The sequence below is a fragment of the Equus przewalskii genome, chromosome 4, assembly GCF_037783145.1.
Source record: "Equus przewalskii isolate Varuska chromosome 4, EquPr2, whole genome shotgun sequence".
Classification (NCBI taxonomy): Eukaryota; Metazoa; Chordata; class Mammalia; order Perissodactyla; family Equidae; genus Equus; species Equus przewalskii.
In genome coordinates, this window is record NC_091834.1 from 33,236,712 (window position 1) to 33,264,611 (window position 27,900).

Genomic DNA, 27,900 nt, shown 5'->3' on the forward strand with positions numbered 1-27,900 from the left:
TTTGTTTTCCACTGTTATCAATGATTTAATATTTTATAAAATTATAATTTCTCTCATTTCATTGCATTTGGGGCAGAATGGACAATACAGATTATGTTAACTGTCTGCAAATTTGAATCAATCTCAAAGTTTTAAAAAATATGTTTTGTTTATTTACAGTATAAATAGAATTTTTCAGAACATTCTAAACTTCCTTGTTAAATAAGTCGGTTAATGTTGTAAAAGTAGACTATGCAGGATAAAACAAATAAAACTTTAGACCTCTTGATACCAAGCTCAGTTTATCTAGATTTACATTGTTTTTTTCCTGCCCTTTTTCCTTTCATCTCATTTTTAGTGTTATGAAGCTTTATGCTTGGTGATAGTGACAGGCTAAAAAAGAAGGTATAAATTAAGATATACTTACTTCAGATATGTCTTTAGTCAGGGAGTGTTTGGGTCCACAAAACTCTTTTTAACTTTTTATATCCACATATCTTTCTCCCTAATGAGTTTCTGGCCTGAGTCTCCTGTCTCTGGCCTTAAATGAGGAGAGCGTGGGCTTCTGTCTCAACCATTTTAACATTGATTTGTTATGTACTCACTTTGCTAGGAAATCATTTAAGAGTCAAACATGACTACTTGTAGCTTTTACTCCTTTGCATTAGTTAATAGCTATGTGCACAGAATTGTGCTAAGAGCCAAGCAATATTCACTTAACATAGCTCTTAAGTTGTTAATACTTTCAAGAAATTTAAATCTTTTAATACCATCTTAGTTAGTTTAGGTAAAAGTGCTGTGACTGACCAAGTCACAGTTTCAAATATATGAGGACTGTATTTTAATTCCCCTTCTCTATAAATCATTTTTAATGGCCTCCTGCTAAATTCAATTAATTGGACACATGCTATTCTGGAGTAATAAAATTAGAAATGCATGTGTTTCTTTATGTTGATGAAATGTTTTCTCTTTAGGGACTACCAGTCGTTCCCAGAGGGCACTGATCTTGATAGCTAAATAGATAAGAATCGCCTGCTATTAATTACACAAAGTTACAGTCATCATCCTTGAAAGCCAGTCTCCAAAAATAAACTGTTCATTTCAATCACATATCAGTTCTTGAAACTCAATCATAAGATTAAGCATAGTCCATAGAAGCTGGTCTGAGATTCTGCTATATCTATGATGGGTAAATTGTAAAACACTTTCCAAAAGGGATTAGGCCCAAATTAACTCTACTGTGTTTTATATACACATTAGAACTTTGAAATTTCAAATTGTGCATTTGTTGCTTTTATTTTTTTGATGTGGAGGGTACTTTGTATTTTAATAAAATTTCAAATTAACAAAATAGTACAAAGAACTCTCATATATCCCAGATTCACCAATTGTTTATATTTTCTCTGTATTCTTTGTTATTCTCTCTCTGTAGAAATATTGATGTAATTTTTTTTCTAATCATTTGAGAGTAAATTGGAGACCCCATGCCCCTTTAACTCTAAATACTTTAGTGTGCATTTTCTAAGAAGAATGACGTTATCTTACATAAACATAGAAGAGTTATAAAGTTAGGAAGTTTAAGACTGAGACAACTCTATTTTCTAATCCTCATATTCAGATTTCATCAATTGTATCAATAATGTCCTTTAGAGCTATTGTTTTCTGAGTCCAGGATCCAATCCAGGATTAGACATTACATTTACTTATGTCTCTTTAGTCTCCTCTCACCTGAAATCCTACTAACCCATGCCCCATCTGTTTACAGTGTATTTTTAAGGTAAAATTTCCATACAGTTAACTTCACATATTTAATGAGTTTTGATAAATGCCTAAAATTCTGTAATCAGCAGTACTACCAAGATATAGAACATTTTCATCACCTTAGCTCTCTTTATAAGTGAAATCATATAGTGTGTGCTATTTTGTGTTTGGCTTCTTGAGCTCGGCATAATGACTTTGGAATGCATCAATGCTCTTGCATGAATCAGTTGTTTATACTTTATATTACTTAGTAATATTTTATTATCTGTATCTATCGCAACTTGTTTATTCCTTCTCCTGTTGATGGCAAAATGAGTTGTTTGGAAACTGTTGATTTGGGGGGATTGTTATGAAAAGCTAATTTGAAATTTTGGCACAAATTTTATCATATTTTGTGTATATATATTTTTATTTCTTTTGAGTGAATACTTAAGAATGGAATTGCTATATCATAGGGTAAATATATATTTGATTTTACAACAACCTGGCAAAACTGTTTCCAAAGTGTTTGGTTAATTTTACATCCCTACCAGCTATGTGTGAGAGGTGCCAGTTCTAGAACAGGTAAAACTAATTGATGGTTAAAAAAAAAAAATCAAAGAAGTGGTCTGTTTTAGAATCGGGATAATTCAGAGCAACTACTTAAGAAAATCATAGATTTGACTTGGATACTCTTATGGTCTATTTTCACAGAAAACAAACTTATTTGAAAAGAGCACTAGTCAGATTTCTCAAATTTCATAATAAACATTCAGCCCTTCTTCCCACCTCTGTTTCCCAAAGCCTGTGATCTACCAGTTGTATACATTGTCAGCATGGTAAATTATTGTCCAAGATCTTGACTTAATTTTCTGCCTTCCAATTTTTAGCACAAGCTTAACTGAGACAATTGATATTCAGGGAAAATAGTCTATTTGACCACCTATTCATATATTACTCTAGAAATTCTGTTTATATTCTATTATCAGGTTAGACAGCCCAAATACCAGTTATTAGGGACATGTTATTTTGTCACTCACAGAATTCATTTGATTTTTCATTTACAATTTAAAATAAAGCCCTCATTTTTTTCTTGTTATTGTTGTTTCAAGATTGAAAGTTGATCTTTTTTTCCAGCTTCATTGAGATATAATTGACATATAACCTTGTGTAAGTTTAAGGTATACAATGTGATGATTTGACACACACACATTTACCACACGTTTACCACATTCAGATTTGTTACATCCTTCACCTCACATAATTAGCACTTAGTTGTTGTTACGGTGAGAACATGAAAGCTCTACTCAATAGCGACTTTGTAGTAAACAGTACAGTATTGTTAACTATAGTCACCATGCTGTACATTAGAGCCCCGGAATCTATTCATCTTATAATTGAAAGTTTGTACCCCATTTCCCCCACCCCTCAGACTTGCTGCTGCCAAGGTCCCTGTGTCACTCTGGTCGCAGGTGTCTCTATTGAGGTTACCGGGCTAACGAGTGTCTCTGTTGCTTCTGAGATTGCCATGGTGGGGGGGCGGGGAGACTGGGGCAGGAGCAGTGGTCATGGGCACCTCTGTCACATCCTGGGTTGTTAGGTTCGCAGCTGGGCGATCAGGGTTGTTATGTTCACAGGTGGGGTGCCACTGTGGTTGGGGGGGACTTGGATTGTGGGCTCCACCACTGCTGCTACCTGGTTCCCTGGGGCCTTGGGCACCACTGCAGCCAGTGGGTAGGAGTTGTGTGTGCTGCCTCTGCTGCTGCTCCATGTTTTCCGGAGTTGATGGCACCACTCCTGCTGAGGGCATTAAGTTTGGGAGTGTTGCTGCTGCTGCTAGGTGGGCCAAGGTTATGGGCACTGCTGACACTACTGCAAGGGGGGATACCTGGATCGTGGGTGCCACCACAGTTCCTGGAGCCTCTGGACATAGGCGTCAATGCGATTCCTGGAACTGCTGGTCTTGGGCACTGCCACGGTTCCTGGAGCCTTAGGTTACAGGCAGCATCACCACTACTCGGGGCATCAGGGTCTTGGACAAAGCCCCTGCTGGGAGGGCCAGGGTTGCAGGTGTTGCCACTACTCCCAGGTGAGGGGAAGGGGGTGGATTGCAGGCACCATGGTGGTTCCTGGAGCCTCTGGTCACATGCACTTCTTCATTTCCTGGAACCTCCATTTCCAGATATTGCTGTGGTTCCTGTTGTTTTTTTTTTAGGAGTTGTGGTTTCAAGTCTTACGTCTAAATACACAATCCATTTCAAGTTAATTATTGTGAGTGGTGTAAGATAGGAGTCCAATTTCATTATTTTGCATTTGAATTTCTAATTTTCCTAACACTATTTATTAAAGAGACTATTCTTTTCTCCTTGAGTATATTCTTGGCTCCTTTGTCAAATATTAGTTGACCATATATGTGTGGATTTACTTTTGGGTTCTCAATTCCAGTCCATTGGTCTATGTGTCTGTTTTTTATGCCAGTATCATACTGTTTTGTTTACTGTGGTTTTGTAGTATAGTTTGAAATGAAGAAGTGTGATGCCTCTAGCTTTGTTCTTCGTCTCAAGCTTTTTTTGGCTATTTGGGGTGTTTTGTGGTTCCGCACAAATTTTAGGATCATATTTCTTTGAAAAGTCCCACTGGAATTTTGATAGGGATAGCATTAAATCTGTAAATCGCTTTAGGTAATGTGGAGTATTCTGAATCTGACTATATATAGTCATCCCTCAGTATCTGTGAGGGATAAGTTACAGGACACACCATGAATATCAAAATCTGCAGTTGCTCAAGTTTCTCACAAAATGGAGTAGAATTTGCGTATAACTTATGCACATCCTCCTTTATACTTTAAATCATCTCTAGATTACTTATAACACCTAATACAATGTAAACAGTTGTTGTACTGTATTGTTTAGGGAATAATGATGAAAAAAAAGTCTGTACCTGTTCAGAGCAGATACAACCATCATAAGCCTTTCAATCTGCTGTTGGTTGGCTCTATGGATGCAAAATCTGTGGATACAGAATGCTGACTGTACTTGCCTTTACTGGTGTATTGTTTATTTTCATATGTTTTCATGTTACTAGTTAGCATCCTTTTGTTTCAGCTTTAAGAACTCTTTTGAGCATTTTTTGTAAGGCAGAAAAAGTGTTAATAAACTCCTTCAGCTTTTGTTTGTTTGGGAAAGTCTTTTTCTTGCCCTCATTTTTGAAGGACAACTTTGTTGAGTAAAATATTCTTGGTTGGCAGTTTCTTTTTTTAGCTCTTTGAATATATCATCCTATTCATCCCATTCTTTCCTAAGATCTCAGCTGAGAAATCTGCTCATAGCCTTATGTGGGTTCCCTAATAGGAGAGAAATTTTTTTCTTTTGCTTCTTTTAAAATTCTCTCTTTGTCTTTGATTTTAGGTAGTTTCATTATAATGTGCCTTTGAAGATAATTTTGGATTGAAATTTTGGGATGACATATTAGCTTCAGGAACTTGGATGTTCAAATCTCTCCTGGGTTTGTAAAGTTCTCAGCTATTGTTTTTAAAATAAGCTTTCTGCCCCATCTCCCTCTCTTCTCCTGGAAGTCCAATAATGCATACATTTTCTCTTAATGGTGTCCCATAGACTTTCTTTATTCCTTTTACAATCTTTTCACTGTTTGTTTCTCTGTCTGAAAAATTTCAAAGATCTGTCTTCAAGCTCATTAATTCTTTCTGCTGCTTGGTATAGTTTCTTATTAAAGGTCTACATTGAATTCTTCAGTTTGATCATTGTATTTTTCAGCTCCAAAATTTGTTTCCTTCTTCTTTGTATTTTCCATCATTTTGATCTTCCATTGTTTTCCTGATACTATTAAATTGTTTATCTGTGTTTTCTTGTAGCTCTCTGAGCATCTTTAAAACAATTATTTTGAACTCTTTGTTGGGAAATTCCTGAATCTCCATTTCTTTGGGGCCAGTTACTAGAAATTTACTATATTCCTGTGGTGGAGTCATATTTTCCTGGTTACTCATGGTCCCAGCAGCCTATGTAGGTGTCTGCACATTTGAAGAAGCAGTCATCTCTACCAGACTTTATGGACTGACTTTGGTAAGGGAAGATTTTCCTCTGCAGGCGGGGTCACACTGGAGCATGTTGTGACCCCAGGTCTAATGGTGTAGGTGCCAAATGTGAGGATACATGGTGGCACCAGGTCTGGGGATGGGGGGAGATGTTGTGGCTCATTGGTTCAGGCCACTGTGGTCCTCAGCATCAACAACTATGTGATCCTTGGTGATCAGTCAGAGGTCCATAGAGGCTGCAAGGGCTGTTTGGTTCCTCAACAGTACCTTCAGGTCCAGCAGCTAAGTACATTGCAAGCAGCAGTACTGGCCAGAGCCAGTGATGTGCACACTCTTGGCTTTTCAGGTTAGCTGCAAGTTTTGTGTAGTGGCTAGAACTGTTGCAAACACACAGTAGTGGTGGGGGTGAGGGCAGGTGGCAAGGGCCAACTGTGGGCATACTGGCGGCTATGGGATCCCTGGCTGTCATCATGCACTACCATGCCTCGAGTCTTTCCATGGGCACACAGCAGTGAAGGCTGGTGACAGGGACCAGGCTGAGGTACATAGCTGGATGGGCTAGCTTCATACGAGCACAGTGGTGCAGGCCAGTGACAGAAGATGGGTGTAATCCTGGCCCACAAGCAGTTCCAGGGACCCTGGCTGTCATTGTGCTCTCTCATGGCTGTACAGTCTCCCCTGGGAATGTGCACAGCAGTGGAGGCCAATTATGGGTGTCAGGCTGGCAACACACACAAATGCACAGCTGGAGGGGCTAGCCTCAAGTGTGTGCATGGGAATGGGGTCATTCCCAGGGATCTGGGCTGGTATCTTGCTCTCACACAGCCAGAGAGGTCTAGGCTGATTGCTAGTGGGGCTCCTGGGCTCCTTTGGGGGTGAGGAGGGAGGGAGCAGGGAGAGACTCAGGCAGCTGGTGTCAGTGAATGCATATCCCTGTGGGGTGAAAGCTGTTGAAATCTGCAGGGTGTCTGTGGTGGCTGTGTTGGCCATTGGTTTCTTCAGTGAAAGCTGCTGGGTTTGTCTGCAGAACAGGTCACTGGAAACCATGGTCATTCGTACTGTATGGCTGCTATTGGTAGCCCCTGGTTTTCTTCCTTCTTCCTAGCTGTCTCTGTATGTCTTCAAAATCTTCAAAAACAAACATGAACAAAAATTCCAAAACAAGAATAACTGTAAAACTCAGCTTCTTCCTTCAGAGTGCCTTTCAGCAATTTGCTCACTTTGGGAGTATCTAGTTTTCCTTGTGGATTAAACACCTCTGACATGTCTCACTGCTCTAAAATCCCCAGTGCCTGAAATAATGCTTTTTAAAAAAATTTTCCCTGTGTATCTGAGTGTTAACTGCTTCCTCCCATTTAGCTCTTAAAAATAAAATGTCTCAGTCTATTTACAATATCTTCCTCTCATTATAGGAATAGAGCTACTTGTTTAATTAAACCACTAATGGGCTTAACCAGAGGAAAACATCTTACTGAAATAAATGATTTGTTTTGGTAATAATAGTGTCAAGAGTACAAATAGATCTCTAATTGATGAGTAATTTCCCAACAATTAATTCTGCTGCCTAAATAATCCCCTCAGCTAGCTCCTCCCCACACTGCCTCTCATTTTAGGTCAGGACGCCATCATCTCCTGCTTAGTTTTCTTGCCTAACGTCTTGCCTGCTCCCCACTTCATCTTTCTAAAGTGCAATCATTACCTTATCATTCCTCTACTTAAAAGATTTCATTGCCTTCTTCTACACCACTGTGAGTGCAAAATAAAACCTAACTTCCTTATTTTGGCTGAAAAAACCTTATAGATATAAACTTACTTCTCCTATCTCATCTCTTACCTTCCCCTACTTTTCGTCCCAACTCTACTTGTAACTGTTCTAGCTTTATAGGTTCCCTTCTGTTGTGTATGGATCTTTGTGCATGTTCTTTCCTTGATCTGGTATACTCTACCACAGCTTTTACCCTTCCTCAGAGGGATAAGCCTCTATGACAGCATGATCCTTGATTCTGAAGCAGAAAATACATCAGCCATCTAAGGAGAAATGAAGATGGTTCAGCAAGGGCATGGTTCCTGAGTTGGGAAAGATTACGGAGTATTTGAGTAATAGAAAAGAAATAAGCATCACGGAAGTGCAATAGAATTGTGGGGGCAGGGTAGAGAGAATGATAGAAAATGAAGTTGGAGAGGTACAGACTGTCTAAATCATATATAGTATCACAAACAATTTGAATGCTTTTGGATTTTAGTCTCAGATCACTTCCAAATCACTGATAAGATTTGATCAAGCAAGAGGCTTACTCTGAAAAATGTTTTGAACTGATTACTTTGTTTGCTTTGTGAACAGTGGATAGAAGTAAGGAAGCGTAAAATTGGCAGGTGAGAGACCAGCTAGAAAGTTATTATGTTATCCAGGAAGGATCTGATGATGGTTTGGGTTAGGGTGGAAGCATTGGAGAAAATAAAAAAGTTATTAATATAGGCTATAATTTACAGGTAGAGTCAAATAGGACTTACTGATGGATAAGGAGTTGAGAAAAATTGTCTTGCATTTAGGCAGAGAATTTCAATGACCTGTACTTTCCAACAATTTTTTTTTCTGGAATGAAAACAAGTGATAGACAAGAAACAGTAATAGACACCCTAAGCTTACCATTCACTTATTTTGACAGCTTTTCACCTTATTAGATTTTAGCTGATCTCTTGGATACCCGTGTCCATTCGGGGATGGCTTCAAGATACTTATTATTCATATCAACTCAATAAAGTAGACTTCAGTAGGTGAGCTTGACAGGACAGTGTAATAGTCTCCTTGCCAGATTCTTATGACTCTTTATTTTCCCATCCCAACCTACCTTGTAAATCATGTTCACTACCATCATACTTTCTTCCCTCAAGAACAATTTCAATTAATTTTCTCTCCTGCTTAACATAATTGTTACAGCCCCCACGCTCAGGGGGCTTTCTTTCAGACTTGGTTTCTCTCTTCTTATACATCACATGTTTCAGCTAAAAATAGCTCCTCAGTCTTTCTTGAATACTCCAGAATTTTATCATCCTTTGCCTTTGCTCTTGTAGTTTTTCACAAGACATTAGAGTCCCATCTCTGTAACAGAATTCTACCATCATCAGGGCTTGAAATGATAGTAATGCATAGTGGTTAAGCGAATTAGTTAAAGAAATATGCGTTAGAATCCTGCCTCTTACTTATTAGATCTGTGATCTCTGGCAAATTCTTACCCTCTCTAAGAGCCAATTACACCTTCTCTAAGATGGAAGAAATAATAATATCTACCTTATAGTGTAACGCTAAAAATTAAACGACATGATGGATTAACACATTTCTAACAGGGTTTGGCATAAATTAAGCACTAAATTAATGATAGGTATCAATATCTTTACTGAGGCTCATTTTAAATGATATAACTATATATGAAAACCTCATGACAGTTTGAACTGCCAGCTTGAATGTGATGTTATATAATTGTTTGTATTACATATTTTGTGATATATAGATATATATCATACATATGCATGTACATATACACATAGATGACCTAAAATAATCTCTTATTACAATCTTTTACAACAGTCTCTCATAAAAATTTAGCTATATCTCTTGCATACTTCTTACATTCTGCTGTGAATTAAGATTGTGTATGTACCAAGATACAATAATTTTCTGTGCTGAACATTTTCTCTTCTGCCTTATTCCCAAGTCTTAGAAAATTTGCTTATGTCCTTTTTTCACAATGCTTGTACCTGAAACTCTTGTTAAATGAGAGTTACGCCACAGCTCTCACCCTCTCATGAGTAATTGGGACCTGTATGTACCCTTGGTTCTAGTTTTGCCAGACACATTCTTTCCCTCTGAGATTTAGAAATAAGAGTGAGAGAATCCATCACTTCTGAATATAATAAAGCCAGAGCTTGAAGTAGCTGTGTTTCAGTCTAATACATTCCAAAATATAGAAAGGCATGTAGAGAGAGATGGAGGAATGACATTTGTTTGCCCAGAAAAGAAGAGACGGGAGACCATGCAATCCTCTATTGACAGATAAAATCATCTCAGTTCATAGTGGTTTTGTTCCTGGTGTCGTTTCCTTTTGCAGCTTAGCTACACTTCTCGCCAGGTCTCCGAGTGAGATACCCTGTGCCCTTCCATGAAACTATCCCTAGTTTTAGTAGATTTCTGCTACTTACAAGTAAACCATCCTTGTTGGAGACCATGTCTGTATCCCCTTTCCCTTCCCATGCTCTTAGCTGTGTGAGCATCTTTTTCATCTTCTCTCATGTACAACACCTCGCTCAGTGCCTTGCACAGAACAGCATTAACAACTGAATAACTCTTGGTTGTTTTTCCACTTCTTGATAATCTTGAATTTAACACCATACTGCTCAGAGTACAGGATCAGACTTATTTAAAAGCAAATTTAAATTAATTTTCTTTGAGAACTTTGGTAGTATTTTATAAAAATCCTTGAGATTTTCTCTAAGACCCAGGATTGTGGCAAACCTGAGTTGGGAATTGCTAAATTGGACTGAAGTATAATAAGATACATAATGGGCTTTTCTTATAGTAAGTCACATGCATTTGGAAAAAGCAAAGAGACTTCCTGGCTTGGAATCTTGCTTCAGTAAATAATAATTTTTCTGAAGTTGAATTGTATCCCAGAAGCTTTACTTGTTAACTGAGGAGAAGGTAGATGTTTTTATGTTGTCGGCACAGAGACATTCTAAATTTCAGATGTAAAATCCCAAATGAACATTTCAAAACTTCCATAGATGCATGTTTTTAAAACTACAGTTTATGTGGCATGGAAATATAACTTTTGAAATATGATTTAAAAGCCTTGGTCTTATGAGGATGGCAATGTCATGATTCTAAGGGAGAGTAATGATGGACTGGAAAGTACGTAAAGAATTGATCTGAGAAAATAGAGTGTAGATGTTACCAGCCAGCGCTTGGGTATCAGGCATCTTAGACCTAAAACAAATTCTGTAAAATTGGTTGTTAATTGTATAATTCTGAGCAAGTTACTCAGCATCTCTTAACTTCAATTTCCTCATATAAAAACATGAGGTGGGTGTGCCGAAAGTACTTACAGGTTTTTGGAGAAAATTAAATCATTTTATTAAGTAAAGGGTTAGCATAATGCCTAACATGTAAAAATCTCATTGTTCATGTGGGCAATTGCTGTTTTGTTGCAGTCATTATAGACAAATTTTCATCTGTTTTCACTTGTTTCCTGGCCTGATAAGAAATGGATGGAAAAGACTATAAACTTGCGTGTGTGACAAAATTTATATTTATAGATAAGTGATACATAAACATTGAAAGGGCAAACACCAAAATGTTAACAGGGATCTTTGTTAATAAATAGATGAATGAATATTTTTAATTCTTTCTACTGGTGCACATGCATTTTCCAAACTCTCTACTGACCAAGATGGCCTTAATCTTCCCCTCAGCTTGATTAAACTTGAGACAGGTTTCTTCCTGACTGTATGTCCCTGACCTCCCTTTTCTCAGAGCATTTACTTTAGAAAACTTGCAATCGTAATTCTTTCTTTCCCTGTTTCAGAAATGTCTATCTCAAGACCGGGGAGTCATACCTTTGAAAGGTAATCATCAAAAGACATAGAGCCCCTGTCTTCCAGTCTCTGTGGGTGGATAGGAGCCTAACTTCAGTTAGGGACAATTAGCAAACACAGATGGCCTAAGCACATTGATGTGCCTCTGGGCAACATCCTTCAGTTCTTTTGAAAATCCTCCTGTCCTTTGTTTCTGCAGAGTTGTGTTCAATTTCTCTCCCCTAGTGCAATAGGGCCTCTCCTTTATTGCAATAGTCTTGAATAAAATCTTCTTTCCTTGTTTAACTTGTCCAGAGCAATTTTTCCTTTTACATTAGAAGCATATTTAGGGTAAAAATGAAAATACCAGGTGTGTTTTTGACTGTGATTGTGTGTACATAACAGAATGTTAGCTAAAAAATTTAAAAAAGAACTGAAGTTCAGTCTCTTTAAAGCATTTGCCTTCAAACTTGTTTCTTAATAGATAACAATGATTATATTTCAGAAAAACTTGGCAACTTCAAACATTCAGCTGTCAGGATGAGTTGGAGTGTCAGCCCCACAGACTTGGCAGCTAATGGATTTCTTTCTAAAGCATAGATATACAGTCTCAGTCCAAATCCCCATTGGCTATTGACTTACAGAGTGGCATTTGGCAAAAGACCTGGTCTTCATCCTACCTGGATCTCATTTTCCTGTATGTAAAGGAGAAAGGGAAAAGTTCTGGAAAGAAGCCCTGAATTAGAAATTCAAAAGGGCATAAAATATTTTCACCTAGAAAGAATTTTCCTCCATTGGTATGCAAGACAAATTTGCATTAGAGATACATATTGTGGCTGGTGAGAGTCACACTCTAAACTGTCCTGGCTGCCAGGTTCCGCCTTTGGCTGTCTTCACTTCGCCTGTGAAATGGGAATGATAATAGGTGTATCTACATCATAGATTTGTTGTGAAAACTGAAGGTATTAACTTGCATAAAGCACTTGCACTTTTAGCTGAGTCTTGTACATAGTACTTTGATGTCATCCTTGCTTTATGTATTTGCTCTTATATTGTGATTAAATATTTTAAAACATTGCGAGGAAGAACACAGTGGCCACTGGGCAAGTTGATTTGAACATGGAAACTGAGTTTGTTATGATTTTCTTTTGGCTAAATTGTAGGAGTTTATTTATAACCATGACAAGATCAGAGTCACATGTACATCTGAGGTCAAGGAATTGCTCCATGATACCTAAAAAACAAAAACAATATGTTGTGTGAGGAACTCAGACAACTCAATAGCAAAAAAACCAAATAACTCATTTAAAGAATGGGCAAAGGACCTGAATAGACATTTTTTCCAAAAGACACACACATGGCCAATAGATATATAAAAAGATGCTCAATGTTATTAATCGTCAGATAAATGCAAATCAAAGCCACAATGAGATACCACCTCATACTTGAAAGGATGTCTATCATCAAAATGACAAGAGATAACAAATGCCTGCAAGTATGTGGAGAAAAAAGAACTCTTATATACTGTTGGTGGGAATGTAAATTGGTTCAGCCACTATGAAAACCAGTATAGCGGTTCCTCAAAAAATTAAAAATAGAACTGCCATGTGATCCAGTAATCTGGATATGCGCCCAAAGGAAATGAAACTTCTGGGTATATGTCCAAAGGAGATCAAATCACTATCTCAAAGAAATATCTGTACTCCCATGTCCATTGCAGCATTACTCACAATAGCCAAGCCATGGAAACAACTTAATTGTTCATCAATGGATGAATGGACAAAAAGTATGTGATATAAATATGTATGTGTAATGAAATGTTATTGAGCCTTTAAAGAGAAGGAAATCCTGCCACTTACAAAAACATGTATGAACTTGGAGGACATTATGTTAAATGAAATAATCCAGACAGAAAAAGACAAATACTGTATGGTATCTGTAATACATGGAATCTAAAATAAATGAAAAAGAAAAAGTAAAACTCAAAAAAAAAATCTTGTGTTAGCAAAGAAGGAAGGGGGCAGGGTGTAATTTTGAGTGAACAGTGTGTCTGTCACAGCATACATTTCCAAGGTACTTAAGTGTTCTTCCTCAGTGTAGAATTTTTAGGCGACATGTGTTTTATCAAATATCTGTATCATTATTTAAAACGTTTTCTATAGTTAAAATTCTGCATTATTTTCAATATTTCATCATGATAATAAATATGGTAAACATAAATATTATGTATCCCAAAGGAAATAAAGTCTTTGCTGATAAGGTGTCAATCTTTAGCAGATTGTTTTGTACATTCATATTTTTCTTATTTCTGATATTAATTTTTGAAAGGTCATATTTTTCAGCCCACCTACAATTATTTGAAGGTTCATATGAAATTTATTCATTCATGGTTTCATATTTATTTACTTATAGCTGAATAACCCTGTGTGCTTTTTTGTGACCCATGTTTATTTTAATACTCTGTAAAGTAACTAATGGTTAGATGGCTTGGTTTAGGAAAATTGAAACGTATGGCCTTCTGAAGTTACCTCTTCTAATAGATTTAATTGTCCAAATTTTGAATTACTGTAGTTAATAAGACTTAGGAAATTTAATTAAAAATAGGCTAAATGAATTAAGGAGTGAATAAATAGCACCATTAAAGAGCTGTTGATAGCTGAGCTTTCCAAACAGATTTCATCTCTAGGTATAATTTGTCTCCAATCAACAACCAGTTCAGATGTCAAAGTGTATGTCTTTATTTGAATTACAAAATTCAGTTAATCACATTAAATATCTCATTTCATAATAGTTATAAATTTATGGTATTTTTCAGAGATTTGATGTGAAAGCAGATCAAATACTTCATCAAAAAGGAGATAAAAAGAGCCCTGTGATATTTTCACCACGTGCAAGAATCCCACCCTTGGCCTTGTCTGTATCTTGCTTTGTTCTTACTCTACCCAACTCCTGCAATCCTTATTTCTGCTTTGCTTTTTGACTCATAATTGTGAATTTTCATTTTTAATTGCTTAAAACACCCTCATTTCAACTGACACTGTATTTTATTTTATTTTATAGAAGTGTTAAAAGATGTGATATTATATGACTCTAGCCTTGAAATGGTAAAATTTTGAGGCCACTGATTCTTTAGGCACTGAGTTTGATGAATTTTTCTCTATACTCAAATATTTCTTAAGGCAACAAAAACAGTAAAAGTAATGTGATAGACTTTCTCTTTTTTTGTTTTAATTCAGCTAACTTCAGGATGGAGGATAAGGAAAAATGTACATACAAAGGAATAAAAAATAATACAGCTTATAGACATGGTTATAACTTGTGTACCATTCTTAAAAAGAAACTATGACAGGCAATTTTAGTATTGGTTAAGAACAAGAATTCAAGAATTATATACATATTTTTATAAACGTAATTCCATCAATATTCCAGGGAACAGTCTTTGATTGGATGTGTAATTGTATCTGAGGGATGCATTTCTAGAAGTGGAATTGCTGAGGCAGGGGGATGGTAGAAATAGAAATGTAATTTCTCTTGTCAAATTACCCTCTGAAGGGACTCCTCAGTTTATACTCACACCAAGAGTGAATGAATGTGCTATTTCCTCGTATAATCAATATACTGGGTATTATAAAACATTATGACTTTGTCAGTTTGAAAAGTGAAAAGATGGAGTCTCTTTGATGATTGCATTATATTTCTTTATGAATAAGATTATTTTTAAAAGTCAAAACCTATCTAAGCAGGTTTTAGTGCTTCTGCATTTCAACCTAAAATTTTATGTAGTAAACATATTTGGAGATATAAAACACATCGTGAATAATGCATACTGTGTCAGAAAAAGTACAGATATAACTAAAATATTCTTTGTTGTCATAGCATTTTTCAAATAGTGACTAGCATCCATCAAATTTTTAAGTCCTTTAAACCCTGGCCAAATTTTATACAGATGTTATAAATGTGCACAAAGGCACACATACGTTTATATTCTCCTTAAATGTCACACTTTACTTAAAAATCTGAGAATGGCTAATTTTGAAACAATGCAACTCTTTCAATGTTTTGAAAGTTTAAGATTTATCACGTATCTTGCCACTTCAAATTAAAGTATAAATTTAATCTTAGTGTTAATATATTCATTTGAAATACTTTTCCCAGAAGCTTTTGAAATCACTGAAGAAAAGAACATATGAAATGCTATTTTTGAATAGTAATAGCTATGGATGTTGATAAAGTTTTGTTCAAATAACTTCAATTTTAAAAATAATTCACTTCCAGGGCCGCCTACTGGTGTAGAGGTTGAGTTCGCGTGCTCCGCTTTGGCGGCTCAGGGCTCTCCCTGGGGCCGACCTACACACCGTTCATCAAACTCCTTCACCCTGAACTAACAAGAACAAGGCTGTTTGTCTCACTGGGGTTGGCAAACTTTCTGGAAAGGGTCAGATAGTAAACATTTTTGACTTTTTGAATCATGTCATCTCTGTTGCAAGAACTTAACTCTGCCGTTTCAACTCGAAGGTAGCCAGAGATGAGATGTAAACAAATCGGCATGGCTCTGTTCCAGTAACACTTCATTTATAAAAAACAGGCTGAGGGCCAGATTGGTCCCACTGGCCTTATTTTACTGACCTCTACTTCTAACACAATATACCTAAGTAGAAAATCAATTCCAAATCTTTCAAGAGAATTAGTAATTTTTAATTAAGGCCTTTATGAGGATGTAGAGTAAAATGATCTGGAAACTTCATATCGTGTTTTGCATCCCATTGACGCAGAGCTTGTGGAGGGGCACTGAAAGGAGCAGTGCATGTGGTTGAACACTGACTGCAGCCATAATTTTTGGCAACATTTAGCGACTTGAGTGGGGCTGGCACTGCTGGTTACCTACTCCAGGTCCATCCCACTCTCTCTCTTTAGTGACAAAACTTAGATTTGTTTGAGGGGTGGCGATATGCCTAGCTAAAAACCTTGATTTCCCACACCCCTTACTTAAATGTCAGTAGCATGTGATATCCCTCTGGCAAATAGTATGTGAGTGAAGTCTATCTGGTGCAGCTTCCCAAGAGCTGTTGTCTTTGAGATTAAAAAAAAAAAGAACAGCATCAGCTTTTGCCCTTACCTCTTCTTTCTTCCTACCTGGAATGCAGTTTGGTTACCTGATCTTTCTCAGGTCTGTTGCAACCAAGAGGATAAAGCCACATGCTCAAGTTGGAGGAAACTGAAAGCTGAAAGAAGATTGGGCCGTGGACTTCCTTGAATATAGATTCTTGGTTAAGAGTAAAATCAACCTTATTTGATTAAGCCACTGTGACCAAGTTTCTGCTACACAGAATGAGTAGCTTAACTCATTACTAACTGATATCTTTAGCTTTAAAATATCATTTCTATTTATTGTGTAAGATTAATATGATCCAAAATTCAATTTTACATCAAAATCTAATTTCATTAATTTCTTGTTTCTGTTTCTGTCTCTATTTTAATAGTTTCTTCCCAAAGACAGTTCTGTTTCAGAACAACATTTAGGTAGGAAATTGAGGAAATCTCAAAAACTCTTTCCCTGCACTAAGACAGTCTTGGTTGGCAAGTATGTTCAGATTAAAGACTTCTGCGTGCAATATTCTCAGCAGGCATTGCTGACCCTATAGTAGGGTATGAAAGAGTGGGAGGATGAAGTAGAAATTGAAAGAGCTTTTAAAAATCCATATAATGTTAGGTTGTACAAGATGCTGAAATACAAGAGATTGCTCTTAAGGAAACAGCAGGATAGCTGGGTCAGAGTGCATTAGGTCAAGTTTTCTTCATGAACTGAATGGAGAGAAGGTGGCCATGAAGGAGTCACACAGCTGGGAAAGAATGCTGCAGAGCAGATAATAACCTGCCAAGTAAAGATGGCATCATGACAGCAGCCACACAATCTGGGAGGGCAGAGGTTTGCCATGGGATGCTCTTAAGATTTCCTTTTTAGACTCTCAGGGCCTAGTGCAAACACAGTCATTTCCTAAAACTTTCCCACAAAGAATGTGATTCATTCCCTTGAGCTTTAAAAGGAAATAAGTAAAAGATTTCCTTAAGGTCTTGGTCTTTTCCGCACGTGGCTAGGAGTGCTGAAGATAGAAACGGACCTCACATTGGAAACTATCCTTAACAGTTCTTTTTTGATACCCATTCTAGCTCTACATTTTGATACTTGGAAGTATTTCTAAAAGATAGAGATTTGTAAAATTCAGTTGAGCAAATTTTGGGCTTCAATAACACTTTTTTAAGATGAACACTTTTTAAAGTGGTAATTTACATACTAGCTTATAAAGAAGGTATGAAACATTCTGACACTCTCCACTTTTTCTCCAAAGAAATATTGATAATTTTGAAACCCCGTTGCATGAGGAAAAGTGTCTGGATTTTCCTGGTCTGGAATCTTTCATATGTTTCTCACATTGAACTTATTCTCCAAGGTCTAAACTGTGATGGAATGCAAAATTATTTTTTCTGAGGCTTTATTAACTAGATATTAGTCTAATCAAATGTTTACTCAAGTCATAATCTTTAATTAATGAATTTCCATTTGCTCATTCTGAAATGCTGGATTTCTTCAAACCTAAAAACACTCTTTGCAGACACTTCATGGGAATTAATATTGTTCTGACTTGGCTGGTGTGTTCTTACCACACTGTGAACATGGCAAAGGGTGGAGATTAAAAGCCCTTTGACTTCTACTACTAAACCAGTCTGAAAAGCAATTTCCATTTATTCATCAACAAAGCACTTCCTTCGTAATGCTGTTAATAATTTCGCAACAACAATCACTAGAGATGTTGACGTTGATACAGGATTGGTTATATTCTTGCCTGATAATGTATGACTTACAAAAGCACTGCAAACTTTAGCTTTGGTTATACCATGGTGCAGAAAACAAATAAACCTTGCAATTAAACCAAATAAAGATTCATGCCTCGTATCACAGCTGACTTGGATCTTGACCATAATAGCTGGAGGATGGAAGGATCTTGGGAACTTCTCAGAAGAAATGGGAACACTAGAGCTGTCAATTTGCAATTTGAGGACTTCTCAGGGGATCCTGGGCCTTGGAAGGGAATGGCATGGTGGCTTGCCTGGGTGATATTCCTTAAGCACCTGAATATATGCCCCTCTCTAAGCCATGGAGGTGTCCCAGGCTACTTTGGGTTATAAAGAAATTTCTTTTACATGAACCACATTTTCAGGTTGCCCTAGAATCTAGAAACATCCTCAAACTAGCACTTAAACAGTGGTGTCTTCAGTCCTGGCTATATCTCTCCTGAACATTGGGCTCAGGCAGTTAAAGAGTCCAGAAATGAACCCAAAAGGAATCTCTAGATCCTGATTGTCAAAGCACAGAGCGGTGACCATCAGCAATCAGATTTAGAATTCAGCAATTCATTTTCCAGCACACATAGGAAGAATCCTCCAGATCTTATTGTAAAGTATTTAATTTAGCATATGTGAAGAAAAGGATGGAGGCAGGGTAACAGCCCCAGTTTCATTTCTTCTTACCCCTTCTTAGCTTGCTTGTGGCACAATTTATCCTTGGAGCAGAGAATCCTATCAGAGGCAAATATGCTCAGATGCACTAATTCTAGAACATGGTAGGGAACTTATCTTGGTTAGTAGCCCAAACCGTAGCTTCTAAGCCCAACTGTAGCTTCCTTACAAAAATCTTTTAGTTCATTTCACTATCTGTGTTTGTAAAGCTACTAGATCACATAAAGGATAAGGACATGCAAAAGAGCAGAAAATAAGGAAAATCCCATTTCAACATGGAGAATTTTTCTGAGAAATAATAAAGACTTTTTATATAATTTAATTCTTATATCTTGATCATATTGTTGTTCGAATTATACCCTCTCCTATTCTAGATTATTGTTAATGATCTATAAATGTCTTCCAAATCATTTTGATAAAAACATTTCCAAAAAATGAATAATATTTCAGAACTAGATAGACTTTTATTTTCACAAAATGAAACTATTATAAATGTCTAGGATTTTACATAAACTCTTGTGATTTCTCCTTATCCTCATGAAGATTAAACATTCTGTTTTCACGTCACAAGTATTTTCTTGATCTCTCTTTTGGTGTGAATCAAGTCATTTAACCTTCCATATGTTTATTTCTTCATCTCTAAAACGAGGTTAAAAATTTTGACCTGTTGCACTGGAGTTTTGCTCTGCTGTGAAGAAAATCATTAATGCTTGCAAAGTACCCTGGGATCTATGGATGAAAGTGCAGGAATGGAAGGAATTATTCTACTTAAGAGAGGAAATAGTAGATCCACTTGGGTAAATTCATTTCACTTGTGTGTTCTGCTTCAGTGAAGTTGAACGGAGAGTGCTGACTGGAGTGGGCTGATGTTCACATACATGTTCTGACTGGTAAGCAATAATCTTGGGAGTATTGCTATTTCAGACACATAGACACTCACTGACCTGATCAATTTGCCTCTGCACTTATTTATTCACAGCTGAATTCCATTTGCAAAGCACATGCCAAGCATTCTTGTTGGCAGGTAGGGAAATAACGATTGCTTAGTTTGTGCTTTTAAAATGAACCTGAGAAGAAAATTAAATTCCAAGTATTTCATAAATGCATTTTGGCAAATATATCTCCATAAACCTTATTTCACTTATTGCTGAGAGAGAATGAAATGCATCGTGAAACCTGGAGAATCTATGTGAGGATGACTTTTCTTTCTTTAGCTTGATCCCTGCATCAGTCCTTTTTGGATTGCTTTTGATATGGGCAAACACCATGGCAGGTAGCCTTTCTTCAGGACCAGGAAGAGCATCTGCTCTGCCATTTCTCTTTTAAATTTCTTTTAAAAATACAAGGAGATGACCTAGATGTCCCTATTTCCCTCTAGGAAATACTAGATTTCCACTCTTTTACCCTCTTTCCTGATTGAGGTCCTTTTTGGATAATATTAAACCCAAGGGCAAACTTCGGATAAGATTTATCAAAGAAAATTCTGACAACAAATCACACTGTAATCCAAAGTGTACAATTTTCTTCAGTAGTGACCTATGATTTTGGACTTACAGAAATTACAAATCTTTCAATTAAACATTATAAATTATTCAAGGCAAGGGTGAGGAATGCACCCAGCGTATTTCCTTTTTCTGTCTTCTCCTTTAGAAAAGGCTCCGTTTACCAGTCTTGTAAAACTGTCCAGATGAAAACCACTCAAACATTCTGTTTTCAATAAGAACATGAGACAAGTGCTCTTAATAGCTCCCTGTTGCCTGTTAAATCAAGGGTTCCTTATTCATCCTGCTTCCCAAAGTTCCATAAAAGCTAACCAATCCCTACCTCTAAAAGTGATACTAGTTCATACTTATTGAGCGTTTGCTATAGATGAGGTGCTATGCTCAGGGTTTTACATTTCCCAGATCAAATAATAATTCCAAGAACTCTACAAGGTAAATACTCATAGTTTGCCAAGTTACAAATGTGTAAAGTGAAGTTAGGGAAAATTGAGTAACTTCTTGGAGTCTCAAAGATAGTGAGTGACAGAAACAATATACAAACTCAGGTCTGACTGATTTCAGAATTCTTCTCTTAATCCCTACATTGTGTTGTCTACCATCCAAACACCTCTGGAAACCAAACACTTGGTTTTATTCCTCCTATTGTTAGGTGCTACTCGCCATTTCTTTTCTCCCCATCCCAGCGAGGTTCACCCTCTCACCTGCTCTAACGTGTTCGTCCTGAGTCTCTACTGATAAGCAACTGGTTATTGAGCTTTCTATAGTTTCTCCTGAAATGTGTTTGTCTTGAGCTTTTCTCAGTAAGAGCTGATCTGCTATATAACCTCAAGGAATTTTTTTTTTCCAACTGGTTTATTTTTTGTTTAAACTTAGAAGCATTACTGACAATTATAGTCTGTGCCATTGCTTAAATAAATGAATTTTTTTTTATCAGAACAAGAGAAGAAAAGTAGAAACTTGGGAAAACCCAAGCTAAAATAAGAGATTGGCAAAATTTGACCTCTGGATTCTTGGAAGTTCTCCTTATCTATCCAGTGCCAAACAGCTCTCTTGTTATTAGAAAAATCAACTCTTGGAAGAGTCTTTTATAATATGCGTGATCGCCTTGGTGTAATCTTTTCCGGAAGTTTGGTATTTGTGATTAGCATTTTGTTGTTGTTTAGTGGAGGGGCATTGAAAACTCCTATTATAATTGTGGATTTACCTTTTTCTCTTTGCAGTTTTATTCATTTTTGCTTTGTGTATTTTGAAGTTCTCTTGTTAGAGGCATAAATGTTTGGGTTTATTTTGTTATCCGGATTAAATTACTCTATTATCATTGTGAAATAACCTTCCTATTCCTGGTAATATACCTTTACCCTAAATTCTACTCTGTCTTATTGTGATAGAGCCCCTCCTGCTTTCTTTAGACTAGTATTTTAGAGTTTGCTTTGGTAATTAACAAATAGTTGAATCTTGGCTTTTTATCCAAACTGACAGACTCTACCTTTTTTTTCTTTTTGAGAAAGATTAGCCCTGAGCTAACTACTGCCAGTCCTCCTCTTTTTGCTGAGGAAGCCTGGCCCTGAGCTAACATCCGTGCCCATCTTCCTCTGCTTTATATGTGGGATGCCTACCACAGCATGTCGTGCCAAGCGGTGCCATGTCTGCACCTGGGATCCAAACTGGTGAACCCCTGGCTGCCGAGAAGCAGAACGTGCGAACTTAAGAGCTGCACCAACGGGCCAGCCCCCAGACTCTACCTTTTAATTCCAGTGTTTAGAACATTTGCATTTAATTTGATTTGTGACGTGTTTAGATTTTAGTTGTTATCTTGCTATTTGTTTTATAATTACCCCATCTATTTTACTTTCCTTTTTACTTTTTTCTACCTTCTTTTGGATTGAGTAAATTTAATTATTTCCTTTTATCTTCTTTGTAGTCCTATTGGCTAAAATACTTTGTTTTATTATTTTAATGATCAATGTAGGGTATATAATACACTTTAACATAATACAGTCTACCTTCAATTCTTATTATGCTATTTCATGTATAGAATAAGAACTTTCAACACTATATTACCATTTTACCCCTCCTAGCCTTTATGCTATTGTTGTCAAACATTTTATTTGTAAAATAGTTATAGACCTCAAAAAACATAGCTTTTGTTTTCGTTTAAACAGTCTAACTACATTTAAATAATAAAAAATATGTCTTATTTGTCCTGTAGTTACTATTTCTGGTGTTCATTCTTTTGTGTAGACACATATTTCTATCTAATATTATTTTCCTTTTGCCCAATGACATTCTTTAATATTTTGTATCATGTAGGTATGCCACTATGAATTCTTCCAACTTTTCATGTCTGAAAACATCTTTATTTCACCTCCTTTTAAAAAAGATATTTTCATTGGGTATAAAGTTTTATTTGACAAGTTTTTTATTTTCTTTCAGAAATTTAAAAATGTTGCTCCACTGTATTCTCACTTGTATTGTTTCCAGTGAGAATACTTTTGCTTTCCTACTATTTGTTCTTCTGTACAGAAATATGTCATTTCTCTCTGGATACTTTTAAATTGTCATTGTTTTCTGATTTTGAAAAATTTGTTTATGATGAGCTTTCGTGTAGCTTTATTCATGTTTCTTGCACTTTAGGTTTTTGGGGGATCTGTGGGTTTATAGTTTTCAGGAAATTTGGAAAATTTTCACTCATTATATTTGCAAATATTCCCTCCCCGTTCTTCAGTGACTCCAGTTCCACAATTGTCCAGCAGATCACAATCTGGTCTTTAGTTTAGAACATACAGGATACAGTTATACCTCTCTCAATGCACTTTTCTGCCAGTTCTAGCATCTGTGTTAGTTCTGTATAGGTCTTGATTGGTTGACTATTTTTCTCATTTTGGGCTGTTTCCCTGGTTCTTTACATGCCTGATAATCTTTGATTGGATGTCAGATGTCATTAATTTTTCTTAGTCTTTGCTGAATATTTTTGTATTTCTATAAATATTCTTGAATTTGGTTCTGAAATGCAGTTTCACTTGGAATTAGGTTTATACTTCTATTTCTTGCTTTTATAGCTTGTTAGGCAAATCCAAAGTATTGCTTAACCTATTACTAATTATTGTCTACTGAAACAAGCCCTCCCTGAATTCTATATTTAATGCCCCATGAGTTTTTTCAGCTTTGTTGGTAAGATCAGCCACTATTCCTGACCCTATATGAATGCTAGCCACTGTTGCCTTTAATTCCTTCAGGTGGCTCTTTTCTTGGCCTGGAATAGTTCTTCACGCACATGCACTATTAATCAAAATACTGAAAACTTGAGGGGAACCCTCTGTAGATCTCTGGGATGTTTTCTCTGTGCAGTATTGAGCACTCAGCATTGGCTAAACCAAATCTGTGGCTAGATGTCTTTAAACAAAATCTCTTCTTCCAGTTTTCTGTGTTCCTTAAAAGCGTTTTGATTTTTCTGACTTCCTTAACACAATGAATCTCCATCCCTACCTCCAATCTGTCTTAACTTTTCCTGTCTGCTTCCAAAGAATCTTGTGTCCACCCCTATTAAGAAGCTCAACACTATCCTAAAAAGTATTTGTTCACTTGTCTGTCTCCTTTGAAGGGAAAATAATTGATTTGTAAATTGCTATGTCGCTATTACATAGTAGGAGTTAATGGTATCTATTGTTGGATGAATGAGACAGAATTCTCAACGATTTACATAACTCAAAGATAGAAGTACAGTCCTGGAATCTGGGAGGCTGGTGGAAGAAACAGATATACCTGGAAACAAGATTCCAATAGTGAGAGTCAAGTATCAGATGTTGTCAGTAAATGAATGAATTTCCTCTCTTAGGCTATTCAGGTTTTACATACTACTAATATAAAATATTAATGAATATAATATAGAGTATTTTATGTTCAGTAATAATTGAGGGTAAAAAAAAAATCCCTCTCCTTTTTACCACAGTAATCATCTTCTCTCTTTGACACAGTTGAACTGCATTTTATATGGGTTCTTAAATTGCGTAGGACAATTTCCGAAATGTCTTTGCTTATAAGATAAGCCTTCACTCCAAGAACTGATTATTATGCATAAAGGGGCTGAGAAAGAGTGAGTAGGAGGACAAATAAAAATGGGGATTTTACAAGCCTCTCTTCTGTCTTCTGACCAAGACTATCCTTGAAGGGTTAAACCCTCTGCTATTTATCAGCTCTAGAGAACTGTTGATCCTTTTTTTGTTTTTTTGATAATACATAGGCCATAATTTTATTTCTTGAAATTTCCTGTGGCATAGAATTTTCTCATTCTATGAAACTCTTATTCTTTGTGCTTCGAATATTCTCCCTCTGAAAGGCTGGTCTGCCTCCTTTAGATAGTCTTGTAGCAGTTATCTGGCTACCATCTCTCATGATCATGTTCCTTTTCAAGAACAAAGCTAACGATCATTAAAGCTTTTAGCCATTGCTTAATAGATGGGAAATAGTTTACCAGAGCGTTATAACCTCACTTGATAGCTGTGTGGTTTTTGCCATTCCTGGCAAACATCTTTTATACTTAATTTGGGAAAGAAAAACAAATTAAATGGGTACAGATTTCAGGCAGTTTAAAATCACTTTTTATTGATTAAGGGAGACTAATCTTCAAATATACTCTCAATTCAGGTTTAAGTTCCAAACTTCAAAGATGCTCATTTGATTGTGGCTGTTTCTCAATTTGTTCAATATCAGTAGGTGTGTTTAGTGGCAGATTCTGAAGTAGAAATCTAAACAGGTGATGAGTGGCATCCAATTTGCACGTAAGCCAATTGTTTTAGAGAAAAGATTAATTAAAAGAGGTGGTAGGTTAATTTAAATCAAGCAAGACTGAGTCTCCAGCCTGAGTTTAAATCCTTGATCCAATTTTGTCCTCCGGGATACATATAGAAATCTGCACTGGATAAAAGTCTCCACCAGAAAAAAAGAATGAGTTAAGAATCACATTTAGAGCTTTGAACTAAATCTTCCACAATAACAGATAATCTTTACTGAAACAAGATCATTTCACCCAATGTATTTAAAAACATCAATTTTCATGAATAAAAATAAGTATGTTTTACAAGTGAGAGGGCTGCGGGCAGTGAGTGGAGGAAAGTGCATTCCGTCACCTCCTCTCCCTTCATACCCACTCATATATTGCACACCTTCCCATTTCTGTGTTTGCAGGCACACAGATGACTGTAGTTATGTAGCCAGGGTGGTCCCAGCAAGGATTGGGGTCAAGCTCCACCCCATGTTTCTGTAGTGCTTGTGACAAGCGCTGATAACTGAGTTGGCAACTAAATTGATCTTGGAGCAGACAATGGAGAAAGTGCTTTTACTTTCCCCATCTGGAAAGTTACCTCTGTGCCCAGGACAAAGTTTAATGAGGAGTCTTGAGAATGAAAAAGAATATATTACTTATTTATAGTATCTTTTCTATTTTTCTTCTTTGTCCACAGAGACTAAAAGAATTAAAGCAACGAGAATTTGCTCGAAATGTAGCCTCCAAGTCATGGAAAGATGAGAAGAAACAAGAAAAAGCACTTAAACGACTTCATCAGCTGGCTGAGTTAAGGCAACAGTCTGAATGGTAAGAACTGGAGGTTTCTTGGATGGTTCAAAACTCTCTTCAACCTGTGGGGAAATTTCAATAATAAATTTACTTGGTTCACTGTAACAATGTAAACAAATTATAATTAATCAACAGATATGTCTGAGGGCAAATGTTCCTAATAGTTAAAGGTTCATAAATTAATACTTTGGCATCTGACTTTTTTCCTTCCCAACATTTTTAATTTAATGTGCTCTTTAACAAAATGATCCAAGAATGAGTCTAACATACTAACGTTTATTCTACCCAGGTGATTTAAATGAACCTACATAGCTCTTTAGTAATTATTTTAAGTTTCGCAATAATAATTTTAAAAACCATAAATTACACTGCATCTTTTGGGGAGGAAATAAATCATCTGTACATTCCCTGTACACACTTGAATCTAGAATAAATGGTGCTATCATTGTCTGGATGCAAACAAGATGTAATTAATGTAGTTAAATTTGCCACTTAGTGCCATTTAAATTGATAATTATAATAAGCATTACACTAACACATTCTTGTAGCTGAAAAATGGCAGTTTTACAGAAGCTTGAAACTGCTGACTGTTTCGGAGTGAGGCAGTTGTTACCTGGAACTCAATTAAATTTGCAGATTGTGATTTGTGTTCATATGAATCATAATGTAGAACACTAATGTAGCTAATTTATGTAGTTGACAGTGAACTGGTAAATTGTGAAATTTGTAGCTCTGTGCCAGAGTTTAAACCCCTGTTATTTAAATGAAAAACAATAAACAATAAACTTGGGAATGAATGACTCAATTACAGTAAACATAAGATATTCAACCTCAGATTTGATTATAAGAGTTTTATTTTTTTAGGATCATTTATGAGTAAAAACAGTTAGTGTTCAGCTTGCATATATTCATTTGTTTGCACCACTGTCTTAGAATAATTTAATTAACTTATGAAAATACATGAAAGACATTAATATTAAAAATTAGTGAGGAATTTGGTATAAAGAAAAAGTAAATGTTGAAAAGACATGTAATCATAGGTGAGGTTAATACAAAAAATGCATGCTCTGTTGTACCGTACAATCATAGAAACAGGACACATATTTGGTGCTGAGATTTTTACCTGCCAACCTGTGGAAAACATAGTAACTAAATAAACAGAAACTTTAGCACATCCTTTATAGAGTAGGCAGGCTCTGTGCATTCCATCTGTTCATGTTGTCAGGGAAACAATCGGTGTTCAGCTTTCCAGATACAGAACTTGGAACCAGGAAAATTATTTCATTCTTTTCTACTATCCACCATCTGCCCTCTAATTATTCTCTCTGCTTAAGCAACCTCATGGCCTAAGGGAAATCACTTAATAGAATTATTAAATATTTTCATTTTGGCAGCTGAATCGACAAATGAAAGTAAGAAACAAAAGAGAATAAGAAAAATAATCATCTGTATTACCTCTCTCCCGGAAAACCCTTCTTTGTCCTTTTTTCTCATAATGAGGGCTTCTGAGTAGGATGATGCAGAAAACAAGAAGATTCTTCCATGACCCTATGGAGAAGGGAGGTGAAGTTACTACTACTAAGAATATTTAAATCAGATTAATTAAAAAAAATGATGGCAGGAAACTATTACTGGATCTTATAAAGGGCAATCAACTTTGGCCATCTCTTGGGTAGTTCAACCCAACCTGATTCCTCAGTAAACCAGTTGTTGTGTGGGGGAAGAGTCACTCTAGTGACTCTAGTTTGTAAACTTCTACTGTGTGTAAGTCTAAGTATGGTGCATCTTAATGTCGAGATTTTTCAAATTTTAAAAATTGTAAGATCATTGATAATGAGAATACGAAGTTCCTTATATAAGAGCTGGATAATGTGGAACATTAGGAAATAGCATCATTTAAAGAAATCATGTTGTTTTGATATGTTTGTTTCCTGTTTAGAAAGTATACTTTTTGCACAGGAAAGAATTAAATC

At 36.2% G+C, this 27,900-nt stretch overlaps 1 protein-coding gene across 5 annotated transcripts in view; it reads left to right on the top strand.

Moving 5' to 3' along the window:
- ZNF804B (zinc finger protein 804B) overlaps positions 1–27,900 on the top strand; it is a 480,736-nt gene that overhangs the window by 437,248 nt on the left and 15,588 nt on the right. Inside the window, exon 3 of one of the 5 annotated variants that reach the window (XM_070617422.1) lies at positions 25,815–25,945. In XM_070617422.1, coding sequence (XP_070473523.1) covers positions 25,815–25,945 — 131 coding nt within the window. Of the gene's footprint in view, positions 1–25,814; positions 25,946–27,169; positions 27,491–27,900 lie in introns of those variants that run through there. The other 4 variants (XM_070617424.1, XM_070617427.1, XM_070617426.1 and 1 more) reach the window with 4 other exon arrangements.